We start from the raw sequence: 14,766 nt of genomic DNA, 5'->3' as shown, positions 1-14,766 counted from the left end.
GGCTATCTAATGGCCTCTGCAAACCTTTTTTATATCTGGATCAGCCAGCTCCTCTAACTAATGGGCTTAGCATCCTCCTGTTTTGCCAGCTCCTCATCTAAGTCCTCCATCTATTGAAATCGAGTAGTTTTGCAATCACAGAATCAGCTATCTTCTTGGCATCAATGCGTCAGCAAATGACTCAGATAGAACAGAAGAACTTTGTATAGGAATGCCATTTGGTAGAGATTGCCCTCGCCATTTAGAAGAGTTCCCTGGCCATACTCACCACAGTATTATGCGCCATTAGCTGCAAGATGCTAGGAGTGACCCGGCTCCAGAACTCTAGAGCTGTAAGTATGGCAGTGAAGCAGAATTCATTCTGGTTCTGCATGGTAGGCGCAATGGCTGCTTGCTCGCAGTACACAGTCCACAGCTGGGCAAAAATGAAGGCGTGGAAGAGGGAACACATGTGCAGCACTGAGGTCTGTGGGACGTAATATCAGAAATCAGTGATAAATACAACATGCAAAATATGATACTGTATGTATGAATAAGCCATATCATCACTATTTACAGGAATATCTAATAACAAAACCTAATTCTTACTACTGGCAATGTCATCCTTCTGTAAGTATGTTCTTGCATTGAGAAAAATCTAAATAACCTCAACTAAAGTACTGAGAAAGCGCAGTACTGAGAAAGACAGAACATCTAGACGCTGCGCTGCAAAACAAGATGCTTTGTGACGCGCCGTACGTAAGTGAGGCCAAAGGGGTTTGTGGCTGTGTCATGGGCATGACGCACAGTTATGTGCTATGCATTGTGGATACCAAGGTTAGTCGCATATCCTGCACCTGCATTGGGTAGGGGTAAATCCAATGATAATGACAAGGACAGAAAAGTGGGCTGTTGCAATCGCATAGATGCCTACAATTCTGAGCGTGTTACTAGTCGCATTAGCATCCTGTCCGCAGGAAGTGTCCAGTGTTACGTTCGCATTATGGGGGTAATTCAGAGTTGATCGTAGCAGCAAGTTTGTTAGCAGTTGGGCAAAACCATGTGCACTGCAGGTGGGGCAGATATAACATTTACAGAGAGAGTTAGATTTGGGTGTGTTTATTGTTTCTGTGCAGAGTAAATACCTGCTGCTTTATTTTCACACTGCAATTTAGATTTCAGATTGAACACACCCCACCCAAATCTAACTCTCTCTGCACGTTATATCTGCCCCCCCTGCAGTGCACATGGGCCCTCATTCCGAGTTGTTCGCTCGCTAGCTGCTTTTAGCAGCATTGCTGCCGCCCTCTGTGAGTGTATCTTAGCTTAGCAGAATAGCGAACGAAAGATTAGCAGAATTGCTACTATATAATTCTTTGCAGTTTCTGAGTAGCTCCAGACCTACTCACAGATTGCGATCAGCTCAGTCCGTTTAGTTCCTGGTTTGACGTCACAAACACGCCCTGCATTCGGCCAGCCACTCCCCCGTTTCTCCAGACACTCCTGCGTTTTTCCCTGACACGCCTGCGTTTTTTAGCACACTCCCGGAAAACTCTCAGTTACCACCCAGAAACGCCCCTTTCCTGTCAATCACTCACCGATCAGTAGTGCGACTGAAAAGCACCACAGAATCCACAGCAAATCTACTAAGTTTTTAGTTAAATAACTAAGTGTATACGCCCTGCGTGCCTTGCGCATGCGCATTTAGCAATAAATCGCAGCATAGCGAAAATCGGCAACGAGCGAACAACTCGGAATGACCCCCCTGGTTTTGCCCAACTGCTAACAAATTTGCTGCTGCGATCAACTCTGAATTACCCCCTATGTGCGACTCAGAATCAAGGCCAGTATGTCCACAGCAGAGGTGCAAGAAAAAAGACGCAGTGATTTCTATAGAAATCACTGCATCTCATTTTCAGTCCCCTAATTGAATAGCAAAACCCCATGCAGAGGGATATTTCAAATTTGCCGCCGGCAATTGAATCTGCCCCTATGTATGCTTCAAAAAGGCTTCACCCACTTACAGGACATAACTGAATTTTACATATTCTACCTTGGAAAGCAGAGCAGAATAGAGATAACTATTTGGGTAACTTATTAGATAGGCAGCTATAATAATATTGTATGACTTTTCTTTGTGCATTTGTTTTTGTTACCTTTGATTGTTCAGGGAAACCAATAAGAATTACAATGAGGTGATCAGCAACATGTGAGCCAGCGTCGAGAGGAATGGGCATACATGCTGAGGGGGAGTTTAAGCAGACCACTCCATGAGTGAGGGACCCCAGCAGAAGCCACGACAACAGGCGGATGTGAGTCACACATTCGATAAACTCTTTGGGGCTGAGAAAAAGAAGAAGAAAGTATTTGAAAAAAACATTCCAATCCTTAAATAATCAATCGTCATAATTACAGTGAAACTCCAATTTTCCATCCCCTGATTTTCCATGTTCCTGGAGTCTACACTTTTTTTGTGTGTGAGCTATTGCATCTGTCCAGTATTATAGTTCACGTTTTACTGCAAAAGTTCTAAAATACTGTACATACTCCTACACAGCTGGATATGTTTATTCAGATTAAGGGGTCTATTCATGAAGCAGTGAAAAGAGTGGAGAAGTGAGACAGTGGTGAAGTTGCCCATGGCAACCAATCAGCTGCTCCGTACAATTGTATAGTATGCAAATTATAAATGTTACTTTAATTCTGATTGGTTGCCATGGGCAACTTCTCCACTTGCTCACTTCTCCATGCTTTTCACTGCTTCATGAATAGACCCAATAGTTGAATTAATTTTTTATAAGCAAGTTATCAATTTATTTTACTGTACAGTAAAATCCTCTCCTACCTTCTCCCAACTTTGCCTTCATGGTATTCTGAGAACTGTGTGCTGTGTATATTAACCTAGCAGACACATATTGTAATCTCAAGAGAGATTTTGGAAAGGAGAAAAATGCAAGGTACTTAATTTTCTCTTTATGACAACAAATATCCTATGTTGATTTGCTGCATTAACAGTTATTAATTAAATGTACAGTATACTTAGTCCATTATATGTTAATCTCTTTTTCGTGCCATACTTTGCTAGTTTGCCAGTGTGGTCTGATTTCTAATCTGGTGGTTAAGAAAACACTGATATAAAGTGGCCTAATATGCACTTGTACAATACACAATGGAGACAATCTTTTTGATATCTGGAAAAAATTCTTGAGAAACCAATTAAATACTAGTGCCATCACTGAGGAATGAGGAATTTTGTGCCTCGTACCTCAGTTATCAGTTTCTTGGAGTTCTGATCCTTGTCACACACAGTCAAAATCCATGAAAAACTTTAATTGTAAAATATCTGCATATTCTGGTACGCCAGATGAGCCACACTGCTATATATGGGACCGGGTCCGATTATGGAAAGGTCTTAAAATACACATTGGCTATAATCTTTTAGTTTGATATGTGAAGGGCAGGGTGGGAAATTCCATCATCAAACATAAGGGGTACAAGTCAAACCTCTGTATTGGGTTATAGATAGGTGGACAACATTCCTCCTCAGTTGTGTGCCCTTACCCCTGTTGCATGGCTGAAGGTGGGTGATACAGCCATGGCAGATACCGAATGACAGCTTTATTGTCTCTGTGATTTCCTCGTGTTATCTCCATAGACGCAATCTGGGCGAGTCCAACTTTAAGGTGGCCACCGAAGGTGTCCTCATGCAAGGGTTGGGAGCAGGTCTTCATGTGGCTCTGTGGGAGAAGGCAAACAGACTATTCATACATACACACACAATATGGAGATCCCAGCTACTTAATGGACTGGTATTCTCTATAGTACTTACCTTCAACTTGGTTAAGGTATGCATATCAGCAATGAAGTCCAAGAGCTCGCCAATATACTGCCGTGTGCACTCCATAGCCGCTGTGCCACACTACACAACAACAAACACAAACATACGTCATGCCTATTCAAACATATAACAGCTGGCGTACAACTGTATTGTTATTATTAACGTTTATTTGCATAGCTGTAGTGCATACCTGTGCTGTAAAGATCATTCACTTATCTTGGTCATTGCAGGTAACAAATGAGGCTTAAGGCCATATCCTATTAGCAGCTGTAATTTACCGCTGCTAATAGATTCTCCGGGGGCTCTCCTATTAGCCCCGGTGCCGGCGTACTGATCCCCCGATGCCGGCACTTATCAGGGACTATGCTTTGGGTGTCTCAGCAACTTAAAGTATAATCAGCCCTTCAGAGCCGTGATAACACATGGGTACGGGAACTTATCCCAGATCCTATGTGTAATCGCTCAAAAACAGGAATATTTTGGCAAAAAAAAAAAGGGTTTTAATAGGATACTCATCATCGGCTAAAATTGCACTATTAGCCATTCTATAGTGGCCAGCATAACGCACTGCTGCCCACTGACATGACAAACAGCCACCATAGTCTAAAATGAGCAATCAATTTGGAGACACTATGGGGTCTAAGTATACATCATGAAAATAGATATCCATAAATATTAACCATCAACCATGTATGAAGGAGGAGCCGCAGCAATCTCAAACATCTGCTGCAATTCCTCCATTTCCAACCGCAGCTGTATCACCTAGAGGCTTCTATGGAGGATGCTAAACTGTCAGATGTACCAAGCTTCTGAATGCTTCAGATGGCATTAGCCGCTGTAGCCTATAGGTCAGCGGTGGCCAACTCGCGGCTCTCGAACCGCATGAGGCTCGGAGTCTCGGTCGGCTCCCATGGCCAGCCTCCCGCTGCCCAACAGGCAGCCCAGCACACTTCAGTGTTTCTGACGGCACCGGCTCATGAGCCAATCAGAGCTCGCGGAATGGCAGCTAAGGCTCCTGATTGGCTGTCGGCCACGAGGTTTAATTGGCTCACGGACCAGCGCCTAATTGGAAATAGAGTGACACTGCCTGCGGAGACTGAGGGGCAGGAGAGGCGCACGCTGCACTTTCCTCCCCACACCCACATACAGGAGCAGCAGCGCTGTGAGCAGCACTTGGGTGGGGGGCACTGTGGGGACATGTGTATCTGGCACTGGGGGCATATCTGGCACTGTGGGGGCATGTGTATCTGGCACTGGGGGCATATCTGGCACTGTGGGGACATGTGGATCTGGCACTGGGGGCATATTTAGCACTGTGGGGGCATGTGCATCTGGCACTGGGGCATATATGTATCTAGCACTGTGGGGCCTATATGTAACTGGCACTGTGGGGACATGTGTATCTGGCACTGTAGGGGCATGTGTATCTGGCACTGGGGGCATATATATGTATTTGGCACTGGGCGCATATATGTATCTGGCACTGTGGGGACATATGTCTATCTGGCACTGTGTGGCATATATGTATCTGGCACTGTAGGGGCATGTGTATCTGGCACTGGGGGCATATATGTATCTAGCACTGTGGGGCATATATGTAACTGGCACTGTGGGGACATGTGTATCTGGCACTGTGGGAACATGTGTATCTGGCACTGGGGGCATATATGTATCTGGCACTGTAGGTGCATGTGTATCTGGCACTGGGGGCATATATATGTTGCTGGCACTGGGGGGCATATATGCATCTGGCACTGTGGGGACATATGTCTATCTGGCACTGTGGGGCATGTGTATCTGGCACTGGGGGCATATATATGTATCTGGCACTGGGAGCATATATATGTATCTGGCACTGGGGGGCATATATGTGTCTGGCACTGTGGGGACATATGTCTATCTGGCACTGTGGGGTATATATGTATCTAGCACTATAGGGGCATGTGTATCTGGCACAGGGGGCATATATGTACCTAGCACTGTGGGACATATATGTAACTGGCATTGTGGAGACATGTGTATCTGGCACTGTGGGGTATATATGTATCTAGCACTATAGGGGCATGTGTATCTGGCACAGGGGGCATATATGTACCTAGCACTGTGGGACATATATGTAACTGGCATTGTGGAGACATGTGTATCTGGCACTGTGGGGCATATATGTATCTGGCACTGTGGGAATATGTGTATCTGGCACTGGAAGCATATATGTATCTGGCACTGTAGGGGCATGTGTATCTGGCACTGGGGATACATATATATGTATCTAGCACTGGGGGGCATATATATATCTGGCACTGTGGGGACATATGTCTATCTGGCACTGTGGGACATATATGTATCTGGCACTGTGGGGGTATGTGTATCTGGCACTGGAGGCATATATGTATCTGGCACTGTGGGGACATATGTGTTTCTGGCACTGTGGAGGCACCCATTTTTTGGCGTTTTATATGTATATGGCACAGTACTGGGGCATTATATGTATGTGGCACTGTACAACATGACTAAAAATGGGGTTATAACACAAGGTCATACTCCTACAAACGTCATACCGAAAGGTATGCGCACAAAAATGGGGTGTGGCTTTGTGACAACTATGCCATGCCCCCACTGTTGCGCATGCGCCTTAGGCATGCGCATGATCGTGGCTCTTACCCTTGACTACAGATCTTTTCTGGCTCTTTGCCTCTGACTGGTTGGCCACCCCTGCTCTAGGCTACACTTGGCAAGATTTACCAGGAGTGTGTTCAGCCACACATGCAAGGTCAGTAGACTGTGCATCTGCAGGAGTCACAATGGAGGAGAGAAGAGAGCGCTACTTATCTGATCTGTGTGGTCAGCTGAGGTGCAGGGAAAGTGCTGGCTGGAACTTTCAATATAATAAGTCTAATAATAATAATAATACTACGGGTTGACATTTCAGACCTTTCCATGACCTTCTACAAAACATCAATGTTGCTATGCGACCCACAAAGTTCTGGCTATGACCCCGGACTCTCCCATTGCTTTGCTTTCATGAAGTGATCCTGAATATACTGTATCCAGACTATCGTCCATACCTGAATATACGCTGTTTGTCCTACGCTTGTGTTCTAGCATCTAGCTGACTATTACAGAATACTGCCAGTTATGTAATGAGTTAATAAAGATTTGGTATATATGTTACCAATGAGCGTAGAGGACTTGTGACAGGATCCACTCCCTTACCATCCATGCTAATAAATCTGCAGCAGTTGCTTCTCCTTTTGATAAGCAGCGCCAGGCTCATAAAGCATAGGCACGCACTGGCACCAGCTAGTCTCCTCAGCATACAGGCATCCAGTTTTTTTTAAAGCGAGATTAAATATGTCAAGCGTTTGTCATGGGTTAGGAACATGAGTGTAATAAATTGAGAGATTATCCTTTTAATGTAACAAAGAATGCTACTGGCAAGGCTAAAAGGGTTTCTCATTTTTCCAGAGAAATATCACACCTTACCTAGCTATAAATCCACTGCTTCATGAGAAAATCCACACAGATGGAGGGAACGGGTACAAATAATAGGAATAAAACACACAAGTGATGCTTATATACTGAGAAGCTCCTGTCTGTTTCAGTGGTGGTTTTAGGTGCGGGCTAGTAGGGCAGGCACCCACAGTCACCCCACCAGCACCATCTAAATTGCATGCCCTCGCCCGCTACCGGCACCTAAAGTCGCCACTGGTTCCCGTTGACTCGAGACTGTTTAGCAAGGTCTGTTACATAGCAATGCCGCACCCCCGCCTTCCACTGACCGCCCTTCCCCACCTCCTGATGCCCGCACTCTGCCCCAGCTGTCCGACCCCCGCTACTCACCTCCGCACAGCTTCACTCTGGCTGGAAGTGACGTGAGCTAAGAGAGCCGGGAGCCAGGGGACACACTGCCGCAGGACCGCATCTGGAGGATGAGTGATGGCACATACACACACACACATATACACACACACTCTCTCTCTAGAGAGGCTCTACCTGGTGCACTGTGTTTAAGGGGCTAACTGGCACAATGTGTATAAGAGATACCTGGCGCAATGTGTATAAGGGTCTACCTGGCGCAATGTGTATAAGGGGCTACCTGGAGCAATGTGTATAACGGGCTCTACCTGGCGCAGTGTGTATAATGGGCTACCTGGCACAATGTGTATAAGAAATACCTGGTGCACTGTGTATAAGGGGCAACCTTACACAGTGTGCATAAGGGGCTACCTGGTGCAATGTGTATAACAGGCTCTACCTGGCGCAATGTGTATAATGGGCTACCTGGTGCAATGTGTATAATGGGCTTTACCTGGCGCAGTGTGTATAATGGGCTACCTGGTGCAATGTTTATAAGAGACTACCTGATGCAATCTGTATAAGGGGCTACCTGGCGCAATGTGAATAAGGGGCTACCTGGCGCAATGTGAATAAGGGGCTACCTGGTGCAATGTGTATAATGGGCTACCTGGTGCAATGTGTATAAGGGGCTACCTGGTGCAATGTGTATCAAGGTCTACCTGGCGCAGTGTGTTTAAGGGCTCTACCTGGTGCACTGTGTATAAGAGGCTACCTGGCACAGTGTGTATAAGGGGCTACCTGGCGCAATGTGTATAAGGGGCTACCTGGCGCAATGTGTATAACAGGCTTTACCTGGCGCAGTGTGTATAATGGGCTACCTGACGCAATGTGTATAAGAGACTACCTGATGCAATGTGTATAACGGGTTACCTAGCGCAATGTGTATAAGAGGCTATCTGGTGCAATGTGTATAATGGGCTACCTGGTGCAATGTGTATAAGGGGCTACCTGCTGCAATGTGTACAACAGGCTCTATCTGGTCCAATGTGTATAAGGAACTATCTGGCGCAATGTGTTTAAGGGGCTCTGCCTGGGGCAATGTGCATTAGGGGCTCTACCTGGCATAACGTGTATATAAGGAGCTCTACCTGGCATAACGTATATAAAAGGAGCTCTACCTGGAATAATGTGTATAAAGGTCTCTACCTGGTGTTATAAGGGGTACTACTGTGTGGTGTAATGTGAATGACGGACATTACTGTGCGGTGTAATGTGAATTGGTACTATTCTGTGGCCACGCCCCTATGTTTTTTTAATTGGGTGGGGGCAAAGGAAACATTCACCCTGGGCGCCACAAGGCCTAGAACCGGCACTGGTCTGTTTACCACTCCCCTACAGACTGTAAGCTCTTATAAGCAGGGCCCTCTTCCCTCACGTGCATTTCCCTCCCCCACTTATACTATCATCTCCTCCACTAAATCTTTGGGATTGGCTTTCCTGCTGCTTACATGGGCATTATGACTGCTGCTGCAGCAATGTTTCTAAAGCTTGCCCATGTTCTACTGTGTTTTGTACTAAGCTGGGTACACACTGGGCAGTATTCAAATGATATATCACGCCCAATCTCCTTTCTAAAGTGATCCCCGTTATCGGGCATATCGCGCCCATAGTAATCGGGTTTAGCTCCATAAAGGGATGGGCGCACTCACTACCCCGGGGGTAGCAAGCTAAAATTATTATACCACATCCATCAGCAGAAACAGAACAGGGTTAGAAGGGGGTGAAAAGAATTGAATACCGCCCACTGAGCGATATATATCAACTATTCAATTGGGTGGGGGGTTCCCCCGATATGTCTGTGATGTGCGGTGAGGTGAGGCAGAGCCTTTCCTGCCATACTCCAGTAAATGCCAGAGTTTTGACTATATAAAATATTTAAAAATACAAAGAATATAGTGTAAAAATCTTCTTTGTATTATTCTAAACATTTTTATAGTCAAAACTCTGGAGTGAAAAGTCTATGGCAGGAGAGGCACTCCTATTTTTTACATGTCTGATCAAAACTCAGCAAATTTCCAGCACCTGTATATAATAACCACATGAACCCTTGGGCTCATATACTGTGAGCAAATCTGGCTCTGGTATTATCCTCCTAAACCATTTACCTCACCGCACGTCACTGCTGTAAACAATGCAATTCACAAACATATTGCGTCGGCTCTGCAGCACAGCCGATGGCCGATATATCTGCAGGGACCGCCGGTGACTGAACTCTTAACTGGGTGGGCACATAAAAATGCCAGATCAAGTCAGGGGTACCCAGCTCACATCTGGTGGTCATGCCCAAAGCTGACCCATTTTGGTCTCAAATAATCCAGATTGCAAAGGAAATAGGGCCTCATTCAGAGATGGACGCAACTGCTGCTTTTGCATGCAGCAGCCGCATCCATCAGGTCTGCACATTGGCCATGGTGCATGTGCATGACCCTTCACCATGCGGCCGCATCCCGGAAGGATGCAGCCACTAGGTGACTGACACCGGCAGTCATTGGGGGGCGTTGACATGGCATTTCGCGGGCATTGTCCAGACCTCGCAGACATGTCCAGATCAGAAAAAAATGGTTCCAGACCGCCTGCCAGCGCAGCCAGCCTGTGCAGGCAGGAGTCATCCTCAAATCGATGCGGTTGCAATTAAATTGTGAACACATTGCGGGTGGACGATTGGTAAGTGTGTACCCAGCTAAGTCACTTTTTTTTTTGTTCATACTGTTTGTTTAATACTCTTTGTAAGGCACTGTGAACCCCTTATGCTGCCATATAAAGGCTAATAGTAATATTCATAATAATGATAATATAGAGGCAGAATTATTTGCATATTTGCATACTTTCAGTATATTTGCCAGAGGAATTAGTATGGCACTATGCAACATGTGCACGGTATTTAGATTATTCATAGCATGTGGACTAAACACTGCTGTCCCCACTCACTGTATGCCAAAAGAACTCCATTGGCCCCAAGGTGTTGGAGGTCAGCTATGCTCTAGTTCAGTGGTTCTCAAACTCGGTCCTCAGGACCCCACACAGTGCATGTTTTGCAGTAATCCAGCAAGTGCACAGGTGTATTCATTACTCACTGACACATTTTAAAAGGTCCACAGATGGAGCAAATTATTTCACTTGCGATTCTGTGAGGAGACCTGCAAAACATGCACTGTGTGGGGTCCTGAGGACCGAGTTTGAGAACCTGTGCTCTAGTTTACAGTAACATTATTCTTACATTTAAAATACACAAGATCTCAGATCATTATCTAATGATGGCCACATTTACATAGAAACATAGAATTTGACGGCAGATAAGAACCACTTGGCCCACCTAGTCTGCCCCTTTTTTGTATCCTTTAGGCAATCTCAATCCTTTTTGAACCTTAATTCTTTGTAAGGATATTCATATGCCTATCCCAAGCATGTTTAAATTGCTCTACAGTCTTAGCCTCTACCACCTCTGATGGGACGCTATTCCACTTATCCACTACCCTTTCTGTGAAGTAATTTTTCCTTAAATTTCCCCTGAACCCCCCCCCCCCACCTCCAGTCTCAATGTTTGCCCTCGAGTTCTAATACTTCTTTTCCTTTGAAGAATGTTTCCCTCCTGAACTTTGTTAAGACCCTTGATATATTTGAAAGTTTCTATCATGTCCCCCCTTTCCCTTCTCTCCTCCAAACTGTACATGTTAAGATCTTTCAGCCTTTCCGGGTAAGTTTTGTGATGTAGGCCATGCACCATTTTAGTTGCCCTTCTTTGTATACTCTCCAATGTATTTATATCTTTCTGGAGATATGGTCTCCAGAACTGGACACAGTATTCCAGATGGGGACGCACCAATGACCTATACAGTGGCATTATCACTTCTTTTTTCCTGCTACTGATTCCTCTCCCTATGCAACCATGCATCTGCCTTGCCTTTCTCATTGCTTTGTTGCATTGCTTTCCTGCCTTCAAGTCACTTGAAACAGTGGCTCCTAAATCCCTTTCCTCCTCAGTAGTTTCCATTATAGTACCCTTGATACTATATTTAGCCTTTGGGTTTTTGAGACCCAAGTGCATGATTTTGCATTTTTTAGCATTAAACTGTAGTTGCCACATTTTTTACCATTTCTCAAGCCTACCTAGGTCATCAATCATTTGTTTTACACCTCCCGGTGTGTATATCTTTGTATCATCTGCAAAAAGGCATACTTTCCCTTCAATACCATCTGCAATGTCACCAACAAAGATATTAAAGAGAACTGGACCAAGTACAGATCCCTGGGGTACTACACTGGTAACATTTCCCTCCATAGATTGAACTCCATTTGCTACAACTGTCTGTTTCCTATCCTGCAACCAGGTTCTTATCCATTTAACCGTTTTATAATCCAACCCCATGCTTTCAAGTTTATTTAGCAGTCTGCGATGTGGGACAGTGTCAAATGCCTTACTAAAGTCTAGATATACTACATCTACAGCTCCCCCTTGATCTATTATTTTCGTCACAGAGTCAAAAAAGTAAATAAGATTTGTTTGGCATGATCTCCCACCAGTAAATCCATGCTGTTTTGGATCCTGTAAGTTGTTTGATTTAAGATATTCCACAACTGTTTCTTTTAATAGTTTTTTCATTACTTTCCCTACTACTGATGTAAGGCTTACTGGTCTGTAGTTACTTGCTTCTTCCTTGCTTCCACTTTTGTGCAGTGGAACTACATTTGCTCTTTTCCAGTCCCCTCTGGAATAGCACCTGTATTTACTGACTGGTTAAATAATAAGATTTTACTTACCGATAAATCTATTTCTCGTAGTCCGTAGTGGATGCTGGGGACTCCGTCAGGACCATGGGGGATTAGCGGCTCCGCAGGAGACAGGGCACAAAACTAAAGCTTTAGGATCAGGTGGTGTGTACTGGCTCCTCCCCCTATGACACTCCTCCAAGCCTCAGTTAGGATACTGTGCCGGACGAGCGTACACAATAAGGAAGGATATTGAATCCCGGGTAAGACTCATACCAGCCACACCAATCACACCGTATAACTTGTGATCTAAACCCAGTTAACAGTATGACAAACGTAGGAGCCTCTGAACAGACGGCTCACAACAATAACAACCCGATTTTTTTGTAACAATAACTATGTACAAGTATTGCAGACAATCCGCACTTGGGATGGGCGCCCAGCATCCACTACGGACTACGAGAAATAGATTTATTGGTAAGTAAAATCTTATTTTCTCTGACGTCCTAAGTGGATGCTGGGGACTCCGTCAGGACCATGGGGATTATACCAAAGCTCCCAAACGGGCGGGAGAGTGCGGATGACTCTGCAGCACCGAGTGAGAGAACTCCAGGTCCTCCTCAGTCAGGGTGTGCCCCTGACCAAGTAGCAGCTCGGCAAAGTTGTAAAGCCGAGACCCCTCGGGCAGTCGCCCAAGATGAGCCCACCTTCCTTGTGGAATGGGCATTTATATATTTTGGCTGTGGCAGTCCTGCCACAGAATGTGCAAGCTGAATTGTACTACACATTCAACTAACAATCGTCTGCTTAGAAGCAAGAGCACCCAGTTTTTTGGGTGCATACAGGATAACAGCAAGTCAGTTTTCCTGACTCCAGCCGTCCTGGAAATCTATATTTTCAGGGCCCTGACAACATCTAGCAACTTGGAGTCCTCCAAGTCTCTAGTAGCCGCAGGTACCACAATAAGCTGGTTCAGATGAAACGCTGACACCACCTTAGGGAGAAACTGGGGACGAGTCCGCAGCTCTGCCCTGTCCGAATGGACAATCAGATATGGGCTTTTGTGAGACAAAGCCGCCAATTCTGACACTCGCCTGGCCGAGGCCAGGGCCAACATCATGGTCACTTTCCATGTGAGATATTTCAAATCCACAGATTTGAGCGGTTTAAACCAACGTGATTTGAGGAATCCCAGGACTACGTTGAGATCCCACAGTGCCACTGGAGGCACAAAAGGGGGTTGTATATGCAGTACTCCCTTGTCAAATTTCTGGACTTCAGGAACTGAAGCCAATTCTTTCTGGAAGAAAATCGACAGGGCCGAAATTTGAACCTTAATGGACCCCAATTTGAGGCCCATAGACACTCCTGTTTGCAGGAAATGCAGGAATCGACCGAGTTGAAATTTCTTCGTGGGGCCTTCCTGGCCTCACACCACGCAACATATTTTCGCCACATGTGGTGATAATGTTGTGCGGTCACCTCCTTCCTGGCTTTGACCAGGGTAGGAATGACCTCTTCCGGAATGCCTTTTTTCCCTTAGGATCCGGCGTTCAACCGCCATGCCGTCAAACGCACCCGCGGTAAGTCTTGGAACAGACATGGTACTTGCTGAAGCAAGTCCCTTCTTATCGGCAGAGGCCCTGAGTCCTCTGTGAGCATCTCATGAAGTTCCGGGTACCAAGTCCTTCTTGGCCCATCCGGAGCCACGAGTATAGTTCTTACTCCTCTACGTCTTATAATTCTCAGTACCTTTGGTATGAGAAGCAGAGGAGGGAACACATACACCGACTGGTACACCCATGGTGTTACCAGAACGTCCACAGCTATTGCCTGAGGGTCTCTTGACCTGGCGCAATACCTGTCCAGTTTTTTGTTCAGGCGGGACGCCATCATGTCCACCTTTGGTCTTTCCCAACGGTGCACAATCATGTGGAAAAAACTTCTCGATGAAGTCCCCACTCTCCCGGGTGGAGGTCGTGCTGAGGAAGTCTGCTTCCCAGTTGTCCACTCCCGGAATGAAAACTGCTGACAGTGCTATCACATGATTTTCCGCCCAGCGAAGAATCCTTGCAGTTTCTGCCATTGTCCTCCTGCTTCTTGTGCCGCCCTGTCTGTTTACGTGGGCGACTGCCGTGATGTTGTCCCACAGGATCAATACCGGCTGACCTTGAAGCAGAGGTCTTGCTAAGCTAAGAGCATTGTAAATTGCTCTTAGCTCCAGTATATTTATGCGGAGAGAAGTCCCCAGACTTGATCACACTCCCTGGAAAAAATTTTTTTTTCCCTGTGTGACTGCTCCCCAGCCTTTCAAGCTGGAATCCGTGGTCACCAGGACCCAGTCCTGAATGCATAACTGTGGCACTTTAGTAGATGAGCACTCT

The 14,766-nt window shown here is 45.7% G+C and overlaps 1 protein-coding gene across 1 annotated transcript in view; it reads right to left on the bottom strand.

The window, feature by feature from the left end:
* The window catches only part of UNC79 (unc-79 homolog, NALCN channel complex subunit), a 438,710-nt gene that overhangs the window by 46,970 nt on the left and 376,974 nt on the right, over positions 1-14,766 (bottom strand). Inside the window, exons 46-49 of the mRNA XM_063947577.1 lie at positions 3,809-3,898; positions 3,541-3,716; positions 2,136-2,322; positions 269-466 (exon numbers count right to left, since the gene is read on the bottom strand). Of these exons, the coding sequence (XP_063803647.1) occupies positions 269-466; positions 2,136-2,322; positions 3,541-3,716; positions 3,809-3,898 (651 nt within the window). The remainder of the gene's footprint in view (positions 1-268; positions 467-2,135; positions 2,323-3,540; positions 3,717-3,808; positions 3,899-14,766) is intronic.

Source organism: Pseudophryne corroboree, chromosome 12, assembly GCF_028390025.1.
Source record: "Pseudophryne corroboree isolate aPseCor3 chromosome 12, aPseCor3.hap2, whole genome shotgun sequence".
NCBI lineage: Eukaryota > Metazoa > Chordata > Amphibia > Anura > Myobatrachidae > Pseudophryne > Pseudophryne corroboree.
This window is presented reverse-complemented; position numbering and strand designations above follow the sequence as displayed.